At 56.4% G+C, this 20,412-nt stretch overlaps 1 protein-coding gene across 2 annotated transcripts in view; it reads left to right on the forward strand.

Moving 5' to 3' along the window:
* Nucleotides 1-20,412, forward strand: part of LOC111150894 (sushi domain containing 4) — an 84,606-nt gene that overhangs the window by 61,513 nt on the left and 2,681 nt on the right. For both annotated transcript variants that reach the window (XM_022508576.1, XM_022508575.1), the window contains 2 exons: nt 17,917-18,108; nt 19,134-19,278. In XM_022508576.1, the coding sequence (XP_022364284.1) occupies nt 17,917-18,108; nt 19,134-19,278 (337 nt within the window). The remainder of the gene's footprint in view (nt 1-17,916; nt 18,109-19,133; nt 19,279-20,412) is intronic.

Genomic DNA, 20,412 nt, shown 5'->3' on the forward strand with positions numbered 1-20,412 from the left:
AAGAAACCCAGGGAGTGCCAAATTAGATAAATCGAAAGAGCTCCCACATGAAGACACATTATAATTAAAATGTCAAAGGGTAAAGAGAGAATCTTAAAAGCAGCAAGAGAGAAACAGCTTATTACGTGCAAGGGAAACCCATAGACTATCAGCAGATTTCTCAGAAACTTTGCAAGGCAGAAGGGAGTGGCAGGACATATTCTAAGTGCTGAAGGGAGAAAATGTCCAACCAAGAATACTCTATCCTGTAAGGTTGTCATTCAGAATGAAAGGGGAGATGAACAGTTTTCTAGACAAACAAAAGCTAAAGGAATTCATCCCTACTAAACTGGCCTTACAAGAAATGATTAAACTGAAAAGAAATGGCACTAATTAATAACAAAAAAATATGAAACTAAAAACCTCACTTGAAAGAATAAATATATAGTAAAGGTAGGGGCTTAATCACTTAAAAAGCTACTTTGAAAGTTAAAAGACAAAAGTAACAAAATTAACTGAAACTACATTAGTTAGTTGACAGATACATAAAATAAAATGACACAAAAGGTGACAACATAAAAATGTCCTGTTCTGGAATGCATTCAAATTTATGTTGCTATGAACTTAAAATGCACTGAGGTAAATATAGGTACATGTACGTGAACCTGACGGTGACCACAAAGCAAAAATGTATAGTAAATAGACAAAAGAGAGTGAGATCTGAACATAACATTTGAGAAAGTTCTCAAACCACAAGAGAGAAAGAGAAGAAAGGAACAGAGAGAAACAACAGCCAAAAAACCACAAAATAGCAGTAAGTACACACCTATCAGTAAGTACCTTAAATGTAAATGGACTAAATTCTCCAAACAAAAGCCAGGGAGTGGGTTAATAGATTAAAGGAGGAGACTCACGTCTCTGCTGCCTACAGAGGACTCCCTTCAGAAGTCAGGACAGGGACTGAAAGGGAAGGGCGGAAGAAGTCATCCCATGCACGTGGAAGTGAGTGAGAAAACTGGGGTAGCAACATTTCTATCAGAGACTTGGAGACAAAGACTAACAAAGGACAGTGAAATATCCTTGACTACCGTACTACAGAATGATAAAGGTGCCAATTCAGCAAGAAGAGGGAGCATTTATAAATGTGTTTGTACCCAACACAGGAGCACCTAAATATGTAAAGAAACATTAAAAGATCCAAGGGGAGAAGTTGATCCAGCTGATCAGTAATAGCAAGGGGCTTTAACATCCCATTTACGTCAGTGGGTGGTTGTAAGGAAAGGACAAAAAGTCAATCAGGAAACATCAGTCTCAATTGACCCATTAAGCCAGATGGATTTAACAGGTATGTGCAGACTATTCCATCCAAACATAGCAGGATACTCATTCTTCTCAAGGACACGTGGCATGCTGCCCAGGGCAGGTCACGTGTTGGGCCACAGAACAACTTTAGTGAACACAGGAAGACCGAAACCCTATCAAGCATCTTTTCTGAACAGAAAGGTAGGAAACTAGAAATCAAGGACAAGAAGAAACCTGGAAAAAGTACAGATATGTGGAGTAAACAATATATGACTGAACAAGTGCTGGGTCATAGGAGAAATAAACGTATGGCCAAAGAAAATGGAGATGTGCCATGGTGAAATCCACAGGACATGGCAAAAAGGGGTTCTAAGCGGGAATTTCAAGACAATACAGGCCTACCTCAAGGAGCATCTCAACAGTTTAGCATCACAGCACAAAGAACTAGAAAAGAAACAAATATCCAGTGTTAGTAGAAGGAAGGAAATAATAAAGATCAGAGAGGAGCGGATGCCTGGGTGGCTCAGTCGGTTAAGTGTCTGTCTTAGATCGAGTCCCTGCATCGGGCTCCCTGCTCAGCAAGGAACCTGCTTTTCCTCCTGCCTGCTGCCCCCACCCCGCTTGTGCGCACATGCGCGTGTGCTCTCTCTTTCTCTCTCTCTCAAATAAATCTTAAAAAATCAGAGAGGGAAAAATGGCAGGAAATAAATGGCTGAAAGGACAACAGAAAGATCAATGAAGCCAAGAGTAGGTTCTGTGATAAACAAAACTGACAGACCCTTAGGTCGACTCCCCAAGAGGAAAAAGAGAAAGAGCTCAATTAAATAAACTCATATATGAAAGAAAAGTTATAACTGATACTACAAGAAATACAAAGGCTTGTAAGAGACACTATGAACAATTATACATAAGCCAGTTAGACAACCTGGGAGAAAGGACTAAATCCATGGAAACTTAAAATCTTCCCAGACCGAATCATGAAGAAATAGAAAGTCTAAATAGGCTGATATCTAGGAAGGAGATAGAGTCAGAAATCCGAAACCTCCCAGCAAACCAAAGTCCAGGACAAGACAGCTTCCCCAGGGAATTCTACCAAACATTCAGAGAAGATTTAATACCTATTCCTCTCAAAGTCTTCCCAAAAGTTGAAGAGGAGGAAATGCTTCCAAACTCATTTTGTTAGGCTAGCATTACTGCGATCCCCAAAGCAGACAAGGACACCACAAGCAGAAAAAGTTACAGGCCAGTATCCCTGAGGAACATAGACGTAAAAACTCAACAGAATATTAGTAAACAGAGGCAAAGGGCCAACAGACACACGAGAAGACGCTCAGCATCACTCACCATCAGGGAAATAAAACCAAAATGACAGTGAGATCCCACCTCACACCTGCCTAAGTGGCTAAAATGAACAACACAGAGAGAATAGGTGTCGGCAAGCTTGCAGAGAAAGGGGAGCCCTTGTGCACAGTTGGTGGGCATGCAAGCTGGTGCAGCCACTCTGGAAAACAGGATGGAGGGTCCTCAAAAAAATTGGAAATAGAACTATCCTATGATCCAGGAATCACACTGCTGGGTATTTACCCAAAGCAAATGAAAATCTATGCGAAGGGAAACATGCACCCCATGTTTGTAGCAGCGTTATCCAGAACAGCCAAGATACGGATGAGCCCGAGTGTCCATCAAGTGATGAGTGGATGAAGAAGTCGTGGTATGTGTGTATACAGTGGAACATTGGTGAACTGTCAAATTAGGAATGATATCTTGGCACTTGGAACGGCTTGGATGGACCAGAGGGTACACTAAGTGTCAGGCAAAGACAAATACCACATGATTTCACTTAAATGTGGACTCTAAGAAACTCTGGTTGCCAGGCTCACTGTGGTGGCATTGTGCGGTGTGTGTAGACATCTAGTTCCTATGTTGCACAACTGGTGTAATGTTGTGTCATAGACTCCACAGAAGGAAGGAGGAGGCGGGAACGCAGGCATCCGTCCAGGAAGGTGGCGGTCTGGGTGTTTTGCGCTTGCTTTTCCCAAATAGGGACGCAGTCATTTCACTTGCCATGACTGGGGTAGGGGCTCCCCATGCAGACCTCCTCCATAGGCATTTTCCCAGGAGCAGGCAAGCTGGACCTCGTTAGAAGCTGGACATCGGAGTTTTTACATCCGACCAGTCCCACAGCTGAGGATGCCGGCGCTGGTTTCCGCCCTTCACCGGCTGGTTTCAGACTTGATTACAGGGAATGTGCATTTCGATTTCCTGAGAACCCGCCAGCGCCTAGGGGCCTGTGTGGGTCCACAGCCTTCTCCAGAGAAAGAACAAAAACAAGAATCTGAAAAACCCTGTTTAGCCGAATGTGAAATCCCTGGAAATATTCCGATTTAGGATCAACACTGAAAGCTAGTGTGGACATGGAGGTATTGTCCAACCCCCTCAGGTCCCAGAGGACCACATGCACTTTCCCTGGCAGGAAGCACCTCGCAGCCGTGAAGCGAACCCATGAAGGGGGCAGGAGACATGCAGCAGGAAGTCGGGGCCTTGTCACATGGGACCTGCCCTGCTCAGGGCAGCCTGAGGGCTCCTTGAGGTCCGGGATACACTCAGGCCATTCCAGCCCCCCTGGGCCTGTGTCCTTCCCATCTTACATGAGGAAAAATCAGAGCACATGAAGGGTTCATCTGGGATGCGATCATGTGTCATTGTGTTTTCTGCCAACCAGTTGGGACTGTCTCCGCGTGGGGCTGGTGCCCCTCCTGCCACCCCCACCAGACCAGCAAGCTGGGGAGCATAGGCTTTCTCTGCCCTCCTGCACACGATCCCTAGAAAGTGCAGAACTGTGTCCCTTCATTACCTGGACACTCTCCTGCCCTGGGTTTTAAGTAGCTCAACAGGACTGGTGGGACCGAGTCACCGTGGGATTAACTGGTGCTGAGTCTGGACCATCAGTCATGGAATTTGGAGTTGGGGATGCCTCAGATGTCTCCGGAGAGACTTTCTCCCCGACCCCACCTGTCCCAGTGCTTCCTTTGCAGGAATGAAGCAGCATGGACAGAACTGAGTGGCCGTGTCCCAGGCCCGGCCGGGTATGCAAGTCCCTCACGTGGGGCCCTCATGGCTCTCTGTCCCGTCCTTCCTCCCTTGCACTTTGCACCAGGAGGGGCAACCTCCAGAACTCCCTTTCCTTTGGGCAGCATGGCTCCGGGGGCACCTGCATTCCTCTGTGGCACCAGTGGGAGCTCAGGCAACCAAACGTCCTTGGTTCCCTCCGCCGGCCTCGGATGCCTGTGCTATGCCCAGAGCTGCGGAGGTGCTGTTAATATGTGGTCACTCATCCTGACAAGCACAGTGAGAGGCGTGGAGCCGCCCGGTAGAGTGGAAACAGGCTCCAGCGGCCTCCAAGCTTGCCCAAGGTTACTGACTCACAGGGAGTCCTGCCCATGCGCGCTCTGAGACCACAGCCCCTCAGGTACTTCTAGGACCCAGTGTGTCTGCTAGAGGCCAGGCTCTGGGTTCTAAGCCTCACTCCCTGAGTCCCTTCCTCCCATGCAAAGGGACCTGACTTGGGGGGAAGGTGGTCCCCAGGCTCCTTCCCGGCTCCACACTGTGTGACTCTGCTCCTACCTAGAGTGCACTGCTCCAGGGAGGCTGCAAAGGGACAGGGTGTGAGGAGGGTCTCCCCCAGTGAGTGCCCCAGAATTCCTGCGCCCACACCATCAGCCCTGGGCCTGCATCACTGGGAAGGGAACCGTGTCTGCTGAGGGTCATCTTGGCACCAGCCATGTCACTCCACATCTTTATTCAGCCTCGGAACCACTCCAGGCATTCTTACTCGCTCTCTGCCCGGAGAAACAGGTCTGGGAGCCCATGGGAACAGCCAGGACTCACTTCCCAGGGGTACTCCCTCCACGGCTCTGTGCTGGCTTCTCTGCTCCACTGCTGTTCCCGGCACCCTGGATCTCCATCCTGGAGGAGGTTTCAGAGGAGGGAAGGTACACGCTGTGATTTGGCCCAAGCCGCAGGGGAGGTGATGGTGCTGGAGTGTTCTTCCGCCTTCCCTCCCTCCTTCCTGGGAGGGCTGTGGCGCAGCGGCTGGGTTGCTCTGGAGCCCGTGGCACCTGCACTCCCCTCAGCTGGCGTGACACCAGCAGGGACCCGCAAAGACCTCCCACCGCTCAGAACACACGCGATGGCCAACCACGTGGTCCCCTGGTCCCAGTGAGCCTCCCCTGGGCTCTCTAGCTCCCTCTAGACTCACCCCTGACCCAGCCGCCCCTGCATTCAGTGTGAAATGGAATCAGAAGAGGAAGAAGAGCAATGAGTACTTTTTTCCTCTCTTTTCTCCCCAGTGCAGCAATGGGGCTTTGGCTCAAGGGAAGACAGAGGGTTTCTGCTTTATCTGCTCGCCTGCCTGCACCCTTCTCTCATGTTCTTTTCTGCGTGTAAAAGGTTTCCACGGGGCCAGGTAACACGGGCTCAGGCTCCGGCCTCCCGCCTGGACACCCCGAGGTCTGGGGGCTCCCCAGGAAGCAGTGGCCGGACTGGGCTGTGTCCCTGTACCCCCATGCCAATGCTCTGCGCTTCTTGTCCACACGCCACGCTTCCACTTCAGGTTTGCTCGCAGGAAGAGCTTTTGCTGCTGTAAAGCATGCGTCGCTCCTCTGGTTCCGCGTCCCGAGGACCTTGAGGCCAGAGAGTGAAGTCACCGGCTGTCTCAGCCCATGTCCTCGGCTGCCAGCCTGCCAGAGTGTGAGCAGGTTAACTTAGAGTCCCCGTTAGGAACCCGGCCTAGATCAAAGTCTGACAGCATTTTTAAGTCTTACTCCCAAACACGAGAGACTCGTCCGTGTTCTGTGAAGACAAACGTGCTGCGTCCTGGCCTGGAAGAGAGGCTGGCTGGGCCTCTCGCCGCCCGTGAGTAGATGACCTCGGCTCGCGGAGCCCGTGGGAGCGGCGTGGGGACTGAGAATGTGTGAGGCTCCGTGGCGCTTACCTTAGCCCCTTGTGCCATCCCGTTTGCTGGTATGGGAAGTGCCTGTGCCAGGTGCGGCGTGATCCCAGCACGGCCTTCCTCTCAGGAGGAGATGCAGAGCACAAGCAGTCTTGCTCACTGGTCGCAAGCAGCTGTCGGTCATCGTGGTACGTGTCCACGCTCGGCTCTCGCGTCCCCGCCGGGCGATCGCGGGGGTGCCCCAGCGTTTCCCGGGGTCACCGTGCTCATGTTTTCCTCTCTCTTGCAGCTCTCTCTTCAGCTGCTGCAGCCCCTTTCCTTCCCGGTCGCGCTCATCCCCGCTCAGGAGCCGACTGTGCTGTGGCATCGAGAACCCTCATTAGCTGTTTCCCCTTCTACACTGAATCCAGAAACACTGGTCTTTCTGTACTCAGAGCCAGAAGGCCTGGTCCTGGTTCCTCCAGGAGGACCGGGTCCCGGGGCTCCCTTGTCTCCTTCTCGGGCTCCTTTTCCTGGAGCTGCATGGCCCCGGCAGCCCTGCGCTTCTGCCCACCTCGCAGCCTGAGCCGCTGGAGGCCCCTCGCAGCACCTTGCCTGCCTTCCAGCCTCGGTAGGAACAAGTGGCCATGGGCGCCGCAGAGTTCCTGGACTCTGAGAGCTGGTTTCTCACCTCATTTGAGTAAAGAGATTTACGTGGAAGACAGAGGCACCAGGAAAGGCCAGCAAAGCCGGCTGAACCCTGGAGTGGCTTCTCCGCCCAATAGGAACCAAAGGACACAAAGGAGGACTCAAACCACCCCAGGGATGGGGTCCCCTCCAGCTGCACCCCTCCCTCCCTTGGCTCCCACCCGCAGGTAGCCGGGCCCATGGAGGTGGGTTCTGAAGCCAGGCCCCTCGTTCACGTCTTCGTGGGGAAAGTCTTGGAAGCAGGGCTCGGGGCTAAGGGTGCATCCCTGGCCAGTGAGCAAATCAGACACTGGACACCCTCCTTGCTGGTGCTGTGGGTCTGATGAGGCCCCAAGTGTGGGGTGCCAGGAGGGACCAGTGGCCAGCATTCTGCTGCAAGGCCATGCATCCATGGCGGGAGCCTGGCATGCCAGTGTCTCCCGGGGCTCGTGCTTCTCAACGGGTCTGATTCCCACACCTTCCAGGGAACTCAGGCCGGGGCAGGCTTGTGGCTGTCACCAAGATGATTCTTGCTCTGCCTTATAACCGCCTCTGAATTTGGAGAAGCTTGCAGACGTGGGAGCTGAGGTCTTTCCGTTGTGCTGTTCATATGTCCAGTCACTGAAAGGAGTGTGGGACTCACAGCCACAAAGCTGCACCCCAGGTCTGAGCCACCGGTTGCATTGAGGGAGCGACCATGTTGTGCTCAGAAATTTCATCCTGGGACAAATGGGAAAATCTCGCTGTTTGTCCCCAAACTCCAGAATATCTCCCCATTCGCTGCTGCTCCAGGCAGAGTTTCTTTCTTTCTCTGCTGTCTGCGAAGTTCTGTGACTTGTATTTCACACAAGTAGGAAAACCTACTTGCAGAGGTTTTGGTGCAGCGGTCAGGTGCAGCACAGAAGGCTGTAAACCCCCCAGCAGGTGGCAGTGGCAGCACTGGGAACATCCGGGTATCCTGGGGGGTGGTTTGGGAGCCACTTCCTCCCCGCTTTTCTTCACAGATGGTTGCCAGAGGGTCCTGCTTTTCCCCCAGTAATTAGACATTTGGAGGACAGGCTGGTCAACCCATCCTACCTTTCTGCGTGTATCTCAGGGTTTTGAATCATTCATTGTTTCTGTAGAACATGTCACTGTCTTGCCTGCGTTCATAGTCACTTCCTCTTTTTGTGCAGGAAGAGCAATTCTCATTGTTCTTGGTTTTGTTCTTGCAAAAAGATGGTGCCTGAGTCTAAATTGCACCCAGCTTTCTGTGGCAGTGACAGCTCATTCTTCTCCCGGGGGCCTGGCTTACGTTCTGGCCAGTGCGTCCTGATGGATGAGATTCTAATGCGGTTTCCAGCACTTGTCTTCCTCGCGCCGGGAGAGGCATCGAGAAGGGGGCAGTCACTGGAGTTTGAACAAAGGCAATCACAAGTGAACCTCCATCCATGTTTTCCTACCACAGACACCTTATCCCGGGGGATATTGTTTTGGCTCAGGAAGAAAAGTGATTTTCTAGGAAGCATGGCAGCCCAGAATTCCATAGCCCCCCCCAAGCTGAGGAGTGTCAGGGGACCTGGCTACGCTGTGCCTGACATTATCAGGACACGGGCCCTTTGTGTTGACTCTGGGTGACTCTGTCTTGTCCCCAGAGGCAGTGCTTCCCAGCCTGGTTTCTGCTGGCACAGCCCAGGGAGGGCTGGAGGCCTGGGAATCCACTCCCCAGTTGCCCTGCTCCTGTCCCCTATGCCTGGCCACTGTGGGGCACGCAGCTGGTTTAGTGCCCTTTGAGGAAATCTCAGTGTCTTGTTGTTTTGCAAGGATGCTGATGTGAGCCGGGAAACCCTCCTGGTCTGGAGGGCTGCTTTCCTGGGGACCTGGGGACTGAACCTTGGTTGCAGGCCCAGCATGGCTTGTGTTCCTCGCCTGAGGTTCACAAAGCACCGTGTGTGGGTGACTTACACAGCAGGGTCAGATGTCCTCTCCCTTCTGGAAACTGGAAATCTGGGAAGAGTTCACAGTGCCATGTTCCCTCTGAGACCCAGGGTAGGACCCCTCCCTGCCTCGTCTGGCTCCCAGCATGGCCTCGGCGTCCCTCGCTCGTCTTCCAGAGCTGCAGTCTGCCCTTCCCGCAGGGACACCAGTCACGCTGGAATGAGGGCTGCCTCTCCTGCAGGAGGACCTCCCCGTAATCTGATTTCATCCGCAGCACCCAAGATGAGTTTCCAAAGGAGGTCATGCTCACAGGTGCCTGGACTTAGGACTTCAGCATGTTTTTCTTAGGGACACAGTTTAACCTGCAACTCATGTTCTCCCTTGGCTTAGGAGGAAACAGACACCCTCTGTCTCCCCTCCACCTGCTTCCAGTTTGGAAAGGTTTTCTTCAAGGTGTCCCCAGCCCATTGACCAGCCTCCCTGGAACCCTGTCCTCAACACTGCCCAGATTTGTGTCCCCTTGGGCCCAGCACACAGCACCCTCTGTGCCCCTGGAAGCAAGGGGGCTCCCCGACCTCCTCTTCCTCTTCCTCTTCCTCTGTCTCTTTCAACCTCTGAATCGCCCCCCCCCCCACACCACAGCCCAGCAGATAAAGAAATTGCTGCTCAGACATCTGCCCTTGGGTGGCCTACACACCCTTCCCTGGGGCACACGTGAGACCCCATGCAGGACCCAGGAGGGAGTGAGGCTCCAGAGTAACCTCATTTAAGGTCAGATCCTAGCTTGGCAGTTTATTTGTTGAGTGACCTTGGGCAAATGACCTCACCCTGCTGAGCCCTGCTTCCCTTATCTGTGCAAGTGAGGCCACGAGTAACCCGCCATGCATGGGGGTCATTGGGATTAGGTAGAGTGGTGTGCGTGCAGCCCTCAGGGTCCATGAGGTCAGCGTCCCTCAGGGTGGGTACCTGTGGAGTTGTGGTTGTGCTTTCTGCTTACGTTTGACCTCACTGCCCGTCACATGATGAACGGTCACAGTAGCCATCCAAAGCCCAGGTGTCCTTTCTCATTTGTACAGACCCTACTGCACAGATGGTACCGTTTCTGTGTCATGGGTGGTGGGCACACCGGCTCAGGACAAGGGGAGGCGGACGCCGTGTGGTGGCTCGTGTCTGGTCAGGATTTGAACCTGGGCATGGAGCGGCTGTGGGCGGTCCTGGATCCCCGGCAGTCCCGTCCTCTCCACCCTAACCCCTGCTCTGCCGACAGGCTGCTGGCCGGCTGCTCCTTTGTGTCCTCTCCTGCCCACAGCGTCGCGGCCAGCACTTCCCAGATTGGTTCCGGTGCTAGGAGCACAGGGCACTTCTTGCAGAATGGCCCAGTGGCTGGGACACACCATGGAAACCTTCGAAGCATCTTTGTCAGCGGAAGACATGGCGGTTTATTTTCCGCATGTAACGTAGAGCCGTGCCCACGCTCGCAAGCGCACCATGCAAGCACTTACTTCTCATCCATGAGGATTTCTGAGTAGCAAAAGTGAGAAGGCACCGATAGGATGAAAGTTTGAGGGTCAGAATACTCAGTAGGCTAGTTTTGTCATGGAAGGAGAATCTGAACACAGCCCGACACCCTGGCTGCATTGACCTGGGGCGGGGTCTGATGGTGGGAGGGTTGGCTGACTGCCCGCAGGGGCAGAGCAGACCCACGCCTGCGGGACTCGCTCCTCTTCATCCTGTACCTCTGCCAGCTTCCCCTTTCAGAGAAGATGCCCCAGTTCCAGCGGGGTCTCCGGCCCTAGGGGAACCCTCTTTCAGAAAAGGTTTGCAGACGCGAGGAGCCTGACACATGGATCTCTTGTGCTTTGTGTCTCCCCTGCGGCGGTGAAGGCCCTCGGAGCTCAGTCGCTGCAGAGATGGAAGAGCAGCCTCGTCAGAGCCCCAAAGTCGACATCAGCCATCCCTGCAGCTGAGGAAGGCAGAGAAGCCGTGTGCGCCCCGCGCCCTCCCCGTGCTCACGGCGGTGGCCCTGTGTCTCAACCCCTGCCCACCTCACACTCCAGCCACCACAAAGCCGCACACCTGTCCTCGCTCTGCCTGGGTGCTGTGTTTCTTTGTCCCCCTCCCCCAGTGTGGCAGCCCTACGATGACATGGAGCTGATGCCCCCTCCCAGCCTAGGGCAGCTGCACAGTACTGATCCTCACCCATCTGTCAGCTCGGACCGGAGCAGGCAGACGCCAGTCTCCCTGCAGCCTGTGGAAAAGCAGAGCCCCAGCCTTGTCACCGCTATTTGCTTCCTCGGTGGACACATGTACTGGCCTTCCTTGTTGTTACAGCAAAACAGAAGTGGAAAATACGCCATGCTCCAGGACGTTCACTGACTTTCCCTGAGCGAAAGGCAAAGTTTCAGGCGCCCCCTTGGAAACAGCTGGGAGTTAGGCCTGGAGGTCTTCTGTCCAGCTTCCTAGAATCATGACCCAAATGCAGAGCAGACAGGGAGTTTTCTTTATTGGAAGGGTGCCGGCCACTGATGGCCAAGGCAGTGATGCCGTGTGTGTCTGAGCATGGCCTGCGCCCCCTGCTCCTGAGCCCGCCGCTCAGACAGCATGCTTGGTGCCTCGAGATGATTGGCGCTGGCCCCTCGGAGCTGCCAGCTTTCCCACCGCGTCTCCATGCTCCCCAGCCCTGCGCAGAGCGAGCTTGCCACAGTTTCCTCCAGGTCTGGGGCAGCACTGCCCAGGTGTCAGGATGGTCTGACTTGCCTGGGACCCCCACCAGATGGCGCTGAGCTGTGTGTTCCCAAGGGCTCCTGGCTGAACCCCAAGCTGGTGGTCCGGGTACTGTAGCTGAAAGCATGGGTCTGGGGGAAGGTGAAGACCCACCACGGCCACCACGGCCACCTCATTCTCACACCAGCTCTTCTGGCTGCCGCCAGCCAGCCACGGGGCCTGGGGCCTTCTTCCAGCATCTGAGGCCACACCCTCACATTGGATCCCCCCTCAGACTTGCCTGGAGTCCCGAAGACCTTGCCAAGCCCAGGACCTAGTTGGGACTCACCAAGCCATGCTCCCTGGTGATGCCACGTGCCGGCAGGATGGAGGAACCGCTGACGTGCAGCTCAGAGACATGGAGACAAGGATCACATGCAGTGCAAATGGCAGGCGGGCAAGTGCTGGTGGGCCGTTGATGGGAGTGTGTCCCCAGAGATGTTCCATGGCCCCAGCAGAGTGGAAGTGGATTTTCATGTGGTGGCGTTTGTGCACATGGGCTGGTCACTCAGGCTGCAGGGGCCCAGCTCTTGGGACCCCTGGGGGTCATCTCTGCTGTGGTCAGCCCGAGGCTCGGCCCATTTCGTGGCTCAGCCTGGACGTAGCATTTGTCACGTCAGCTCATGTTCCACTGACAGGGACCCAGCCACCGGGTGGCTTTGACCCTGGCGACAAGCTGGCAGTTTGGGGCAAGCAGCCCCCCGGCACCCACACTGCAGGCGGATGGTCCTGGTGCGCAGCTCTTGGCTCCCGCAGTATGAGCACTAACGCACGGGGCAATGTACCTATCACGGCACCAGGGCGACTCCCAGAATAGTTAGTGGCCACAGGCTATAGGACCCCACGTGCTTCCATCCCCATGGCACGCTCTGTGTTCGCGAGGCGCAGACTCCAGGGGCTTGTCCTCCTCTGTCACCCAGAGAGAGACAGGTCCCTGGTGAGGACTGAGGCGGGCGACCAGAGGGTCAGGCCAAGCCTCCCTCTCAGTCCTCTGTAGGGACTCGCCCGCCACCGCCAGCCCACCCATAGCTCTGCCGTGTTCCCCCCGGATACCTATGAGGGCCAGTCTGTTCCCTCGGGAGCTTCCTTCTACCCACTTCTCCTGTCTCATCCCCGTGCCAGGAGCACTGGCATCTGGGATCTCTGAGCACCGTCCGCACCCACCCGTGTCACCTCCTCAGCTCAGTCCTAAATAGAATGCCCTCTGCTAAGGTTCCCAGGGGCTCTGTGTGGCCAAGTCAGGTGTTGCTTTTCTGCTCCCAGCTTTCTCACTTGCTGGGACCCACCCTCCTCCCCAAAGTGCTCTCCTTCCTTGCTCCAGTGGCACGGCCATCCACTCAGCCACTCTTGTACCCCCGACTGATTCCAGCGTTTGGACCGGGACCCTCCCTACTCAGGGGAGTTTGCCCCATGCTGTGGTTTTATTTCTGTGCTCTGAGTCCAGAGCTTCAGGTGAGCCACGGACGCTCTCCATGGCTGCCCCATCCCACATGGACACTCTCCCCTTAGCTGAGACAAGCCTGGGCAAAGCCGGACCTTGGTGCCCATTTTCCAGCAATGAGCAAACCCACCAGGACAGCCCTTCCTGGCAAGTAGCTCCACTATCAGGCACGGAATGTCAGAAATCTGGGAGACACCCTCGGAACCAGACTCCAACTCTCAACAGTCCTGTTGTGGGAACGGACTGATGTCTGTCCCATCCTGCATTCCTCACTGTCACTGCCCCAGTCCTGGGCCAGGCCCCCTCCTTCCTCACCTGGGTGTGGCCTGAGCCACACTATAGCCTCAATGCTGCTGTCCCTGCTCCCAGTGGGCCATCTCTCTCAGGGGTGCCCATTCCTGCCCCCGACGGGCTGTCTCACACAGCGGTGCCTGTCCCTGCTCCCGGTGGGCCATCTCATGTGGTGGTGCCTGTCCCTGTTCCCCAAGTGCGCAGCACACACAGGCCAGACCCTGGGCTTCCTGCCCAGCCACCCCTCCACCCCCTCTCTGGACCTGGAGCCACCATTCCTGCCACTCCTCCTGCCCCTGCTGGCCCTGTCCTATGCCTGGCCCTCTGCCAGGACGTTCCTCCCAGCAGTACCTGTAACCAGCTCCTCCCTGCTCTGTGGGCATTGTGTGTGCGTTGTGCGGTGATGAAGGTGCCCGAGCTGCTCATTTGCCCGCACTGAGGGAACCAGCGGCTTGGTTTGTTTTCTAACACAGTATAGACCGATCGCTGTACAATACTTGATAAACATGGGTTATAGAGAAAACAGAAAAACAAAGACCTGTTAGACATTCTCCTTTAGATGATTAGATATGACGGTATTAAAATTGTATTTTAATAGAAATGGAAAATACTCTTGGATGTTACAACAAGGTCAACTTGAAGGTCAGATTGCTATAGCCATTTCTCATTGGTTCTTTGTGTTGTGGACTAGAAGCACATGGTCAGGGTGCCTGCATTGGGCTGCGGGCCCATGGGCCCTGGTGGAGACTAGCTGCTCCCCTGTAGCCTGCTCTCTCCCAGGCATCCTGCACCAAGAGCACCTCTCGCCTGGGCTACGCTGCGGCCAAGGTGGTGGTCAGGCTTCGCTGACGGCAGCTTCTCCTGGCTGCCCGTCCGCCCCAGGGGAGGGAGCTCCAGGCCTGCCTACAATTCTGGGGCACAATGGGGAGACAACAGCTGAGTCTTCAGGGGGGCCCTGGCGGTTTCCTATCTCCATTTGCTGGAGCGAATCTGACCTGTGGAGTTGGGGTGTGGCTGGAGATTCATGTGGCCGAACTGTGGCGTCAGGGCTCTGGAGAGAAGCAGGCCCAGCAGGGTGCATGCAAATGGGCACTACTGTGTGTATCCATGATTGTGTTCGTGTATGTGATGCGTGGAATCCTAGTGTGTGTGCCTACTGTGTACATACACGTAATCACTACACATACACACACGGTATGTGGATACCGTCTGTGCATGTGTGCCTCGTGTACACATGTTGAATCCTAGCACGCGTGTGTGTTTATATGGTATATACGTAACCCCTGTGTATATGTTCGTACTGTGCCCGTGACCCTGGAACAGATGTGCATATGCATGTACCGTGTACACATCTGTGATCACAGTGCGTATAATCTACCGTGTGTGTGTGTGTGTGTGTGTGTGCGCACGCGCATGCACGTGTGAGAGATCGTGGCAGCCAGGACATCCCAGGAGGCACCAATGTGCCATCTGTGAGCCCGAGGTCCTGGTGTGCCCCTGCTGTGATTCAGTGCAAGTCTGGAGGTGGAGCACCAGCGGCCCCAGCGTCCAAGGATGCAGGAGAGGCTGTGCCGAAAAAGCGAGTTCCTCCCCCTTTGCTGTTCTGCTCCATTCTGTTTGGCCTTCTGCACGATGATGATGCCCCCACACTGGGAGGGCCACCTCAATCTGTGACTCAGACATGAGTCTCCTCCACCGACCCTCCTAACAGACCCAGAAGTGATGCTTTACCTGCTGTCGGGGCACCCTTGGCCCAGGGTCCCCACATAATCCACGCAAGGGACTGGGACACGTGGACCTCCCGGCGGGCTCAGTCCACCCACAGCCTGTCTCTCCAGCTCCACCTCCTCGTGTCTGGCCCCATTCACCCCCTCGCACATGACACAGGGATGCTGTGTCGGCTGTCTCAGCAGAGCCTATAACCACCTGATGTCCCGACCCCAAGGCTCACAAAGTCCTTGCCTGTAGCTCATGATTTCTGGAGCTGTACGAGACATGGAGGGAAGCTGCCTTCCAGAAGAGTCTCTGTTCCCACCACCGTGGGTTCTGAGTCACAGCGGGTGGACCCACAGGAGCTCTGGGCCTGTGGTTGCTCTTTGACCAGTGGGGTTTCCAGGAAACTGTGGGTGGTTTGCAAAGCTTGCCATGTGCATGAGGTCCCTGTGGTGGGTGCTGCCTGTCCATGTGGATGCATCTGCCTCTCGGGGGGATGGAGAGGAAGGGCCCGCAGCTGGCTGGATTATAATTAATGCTTCCGTTGTCCATCTTGGCTCCTGACAGTGCACAGGCGGGGGGCTTCCTTGCGCCAACGCTCATGGTTCCTCAGGCGCGATTGTCAGAGATGCTGCAAGCTGTGAAGGGAAACACTTCCTTTTCAGGGCGCGCTTCTGCACCTGCTGTGGTGTCGGGACTGAGGCTTCTGCAGGGGTGGCTCACATGTGGCCTCAGGGCAGATGCGGCTATGACACGTCAGAGTACGTGCATGCTGGTGGGGCGGGGGAGGGTGTTCCAGCTACATCAGGACCCGGTGGTGCCCAGCCAGGCCACTCCGGCATTTGTGTCTTGCTGCTTCCGTGCTCCTGCCAGTCCTCATGGGCACCCAAGGGGTGAGGAATCAGTTGTTCCCCTCATTACATGGGTGATGAAGCTAAAACCCCCAAAACTCAGATGAGCTGCCCAGCATGCCAGAGTTTGTCAGCTCAGAGCTGTGATTTACACACAACTCTGGGAATGTCCACAGCCCGTGCTCTTTTGTGCCACGCTGCCACGGTTTCCCTGCTGGATGGTTCATCTGTTCAGCTTCATCATTCTGTAACACATTGGGGACCCTATGCATCAGGGTTGATGCAGTGATAGGGATAGTCCTTTGTCCTTGAGGCCAAGGCCAGGAAGTCCTGCCGTGACCCTGGCTCCCTGGGCCTAGGGAACATTCTGGTAGTTTCTGATCCTAGTGGCTCTGGAACTTGCTTGGAGTGCCTGCTGGGAAAGAATCCCATGGACCCATGTGTCCCTGACCATGGAAAGGGCCTCCCCTGGGCACAGTGCTGTAGGGGTTCTGGGCTGTGGAGGGTGGAAGCAGGTGGAGGTCCCAGTTAGGCTGGTCTCACCACAGATGTGGATGTTCCCCTGGGCAGCTCTGGGAAGGCGGCCTTCACTCTCTGCCTCCAAGCTGGGATGGTATTCCTGACCCTGCCCGCTGGCCCCTGCAACCTCAGGCCCCAGCTGCGACCTGCACTGCCCTAAAGGCTACCTCTCCCAGGCCCCCACTCAGAGACTGCGGGCTGGGCCAGTGGGGAGTTTGGCCCTGGGGTTCCAACCCCTGTGCCCTGGGACATCCCAGGTGGTGTCTGAGTCTCCCTGGGCTCTGGCCTTTGCAGGCCAGTTCCAGCCTCTGCTGGGGACCCAGCAGCAGGACCATCACATGTGTCTGCACTGCGGGGGGCCTGCCGCTCTCTGTCCGCGTGTAAGCAGTCCCTGCGGGCGTTCCTCTCTCTAGCTTCTCGGGTCCTGGCTGGCCCTGGCTGCCCACTCACATGATGTCAGAACAGCCCCCAGACTCTCCTGTCCTATAGGTGATGACACAAAGGCTCAGCGGTGAGAGGCTACTCAGCAGCCAGGCAGGGTCCCGTGAGCTTCTGCTTCCCCATCTCCACCAAGAGCCTGGCAGATCTCACTGCCCGTTGTTTGCAGGCCTGGAGGAGGGTCTGAAGGGGCCTCTCACCCCCATGCCTGCGAGCGGCTCTGTGCCCGGGGACGCATCTTTCTGGTGGGCCCTGGGGCTCCCTGCACACATGGCCTGCATGTGAGGGCTCCCATGGGCTGGGTGGTGGGCTTCCGCGGATGTAGATGTGAAGCAGGCCACCATAGAGTCTGTGCTGTGTCTCCTGGGGATGTTTAAGCAGATTGGCAGCTCTGAGTCCTGAGAAGAAACTGAAAATGACGATTTCTTTCCCCTAAAATGGAAAATAGAAGAGTCAGAGAAACCGTAAATCGTGGAGGGTAGGATAAGCTTTCACTGTACAGGGAAGAGCGTCAAGGCCGGGAGAGGCTGTGTGACCTGTGTGAGGTCACACAGTGTGCATTGGCCGAGCCAAGCCCAGGACCCAGGCTCCTCCCACACCACCTGCTGTGCCACAGGGGCCAACCCAGGGTCTGCATGCAGCCACCAGGGTTGAGCCACGCCCCCTGCAGGGCCTGTGGGGATCAGGATGGGGACACCCAGGGAGGTGGACAGCCCCCATGGTGGTCACAGCAGAGGAGTAGGCTGGGGCTCGCTGCTCCTGTCAGTACGGGCTTCATCTGTAAATACGCTAATCTCACCAACCTGGCTTTTGGACAGGTGACACGTGTCATTAACACAGTCTCTCGATGCTGTCCCCGAGACACGCATGCTCTCCACTGTGGGAGACGACTCTCTGCTTTACCAGGGGCTGCCAGCGCCGGCCACATGTGCTCAGCGTGTTTAGCAGGTTCCCGGTGACCCCATGGGGGAGAGGTCGCGGGTCTGGTGGTGCATGTCCAGACGCCCCTTCCTGCTGGATGTGCGTCCTGACCGGCCAATGGGCGGGCCATGGTGCTGACGCTGCTCTTCTCCCTGTCACCCCAGTGTGCCCGCTGCCTCCAACAGTGAGTCATGGTGATTTCGTCTGCCACCCGCGGCCCTGTGAGCGCTACAGCCACGGGACTGTGGTGGAGTTTTCTTGTGATGCCGGCTACAGCCTCACCAGCGACTACAAGTACATCACCTGCCAGTATGGGCAGTGGTTCCCCTCCTACCAGGTCTACTGCATCCGGTCAGGTAAGCATGGACTACCTGGCCCATGCCGCTCTCGGTGGCCACCGGCCACGTGCACCCTCCAGTGCCAGGGTCAGGGACATGGCGCAGAGACCCCTCTCCGTGTGTGCCTGTCCCCAGAGAGGAGGGACGGCAGCCTCTGTCTGCCCCCAGCCTGTCCCTGTCCCAGGGGCAGCAACCTCAGCCGTTCTCTCCTGTGTAACCCAAACCCAGCCGTCCTCTCCTGTGTGAGGACACGTGTCACAGCCCAGAGGATGGCATCTCAGGGAACACCTGGTCTCGCAGATGAACGCCCAGGACCCTTCTAAACATTGGTGCTTCTTGGCACATAATGAATCACTGGCCTCAGGAGTCCAGGGTAGTGAGTGGGAGACAGAGACCGGGCACCCAGCCTCCCACCGTGTCCCGCATGCCCACCCCTGCCCACTCGCCCCAGCATTTCCTGCCACAGCAGTAGTGATGGCCATTGTCTGTGGGGGCAGCGCCTCATGACACGGGGCCCTTGGAGGCCCTTGGATGGCAATGGGAGTCCGAGCATGATGTGTTCGGAGGTGGCGGCAGCAAGGGAGGATGGTAGGGGGCAGATAGGGCGGCCTGGGCCGCGGGGGTGGGACCTGCCTTGGAAGGTAGTCAGCTGCCCCTTTTGCAGGTGTGCTGATGGCCAGAGGTGGTGGGGGGCGAGGGCCATGGCGCGCTCACCCTGCATCCCTCTGTCCCTTTCTTCAACCTTTCTGGGGTGCATTGCAAGCTCACTTCCCTGGGGAGACGGACTCACCCTCCCCCGCCAGAGAGGCAGGAGTGTTTCCGGCTGGGCGCCAGCTCTCAGCCCCATGGGGAACACACCCCTGGAGGGTCCGTGGGCACCAGCAGAGGCCACAGTGCCGAAGGAGCGTGGGCCATGGATTCTGGATGTGGGGAGCCCCCAGACGCATGTGATAAGCATGTCGTGTCCCAGATCATTGAGCACGGGGACACATGGCCACCCCAGTGCCGAGGGCTCACACGCCACTCTTTTCTTTCCCTGGCAGAGCAAACATGGCCCAGCGCCCATGAGACCCTCCTGACCACGTGGAAGATTGTGGCATTCACGGCGACCAGCGTGCTGCTGGTGCTGCTGCTTGTCATCCTGGCCAGGATGTTCCAGACCAAGTTCAAGGCCCACTTCCCCACTAGGTGAGTGCTGGGCTCTGGTGCCTTGGGGCGGGGGTGCCAGGGGTGGTGGTGAGAGCAGAGGTCCGGGGTCAGGCCAGGCAGATGGTGGAGAGCTGGGAGCAGGTGTCTGGGGCCACATGGGCTGGACGGGACTCGCCTCCCTCTCTCCCACCTCCCTGTGAACCCCAGGAGCTGTGGGGTATGGTGAAGGGGTGTACAGAGTCGGGGCTGCCATCATGCAGGGCCCCCCGTGACCCCATTCCCATCCCCCCAATGTGCACGGGGCCCACAGGAAGGATAAAGTCACGGACCTAATTAGGAGATGCAGTGAAGATGTGTGACGCAGCAGAGATTCAAGAACAGCCTGTCTGGAAGTCTCCGGAGGGCGACCTGGTTCTGGGTGAGGCATGGGGGAGGGGGCAGGACCTGCTAGTCCTTGCCCCACCCATGCACCGAGATGCTTGGGGCTCATGCCTCTGTTGTCCCCATGGCCATCACAGAAGAGCAGCTCACCGGGAAGCAAGTACACCAGCTCCTCCGCGACAACAGGGCCGTCACCACAGCTGCTTGCCGGCCTCGTTCCTGGGAGGAAACGTTGCCAGGAGAGCCAGCAATGAGTGTGTAGCCATCCGGAGGCGGACGGCAGTGCCCTGGCCACCCTCCCCGACACCAGCTGCCTCCAGCCACCTCCCTCCATGGAGTCCTGAGCATCTTGGGGCTCCTGTGCCCTTGCTGGCCTCCCTGTGGGGAACTCGCACTTGCAGAAAACATCTGTCTTCGCACACGGGACACTGTGACCCCCAGAGCTGTGCGTGCCACCCATCAAAGGGGGCACTGGTAGTGGAGAAGGAGTCTCTGACGAATCACCTCCCTCCCTTGCCTCCAGGGGAGTCTGGGACAGTCATTCCTGCTCTTCGTCCCCGAGAGGGGCTTCAGGGCACCCGCTCCACAAGGGGTCTATAAAGTGACCCCAGACTCATCCACGTGAGCATCTCTGTCTTAGAGAACTCCCTGGTTGGGGAAAAGCCGCTCTCAGCTGTCCGGGTAGAAGACCACGTTCCTCGGAGTAAGCCCAGGACAGACTCCTCCTCGGGCGCACGGGTGTGGGCCTTGGAGAGCTGCTTGACCAGTGCATGGAGGGGCTGAGCGCTGTGG

Source organism: Enhydra lutris, unplaced genomic scaffold, assembly GCF_002288905.1.
Source record: "Enhydra lutris kenyoni isolate GAN:26980312 unplaced genomic scaffold, ASM228890v2 scaffoldscaffold24, whole genome shotgun sequence".
NCBI lineage: Eukaryota > Metazoa > Chordata > Mammalia > Carnivora > Mustelidae > Enhydra > Enhydra lutris.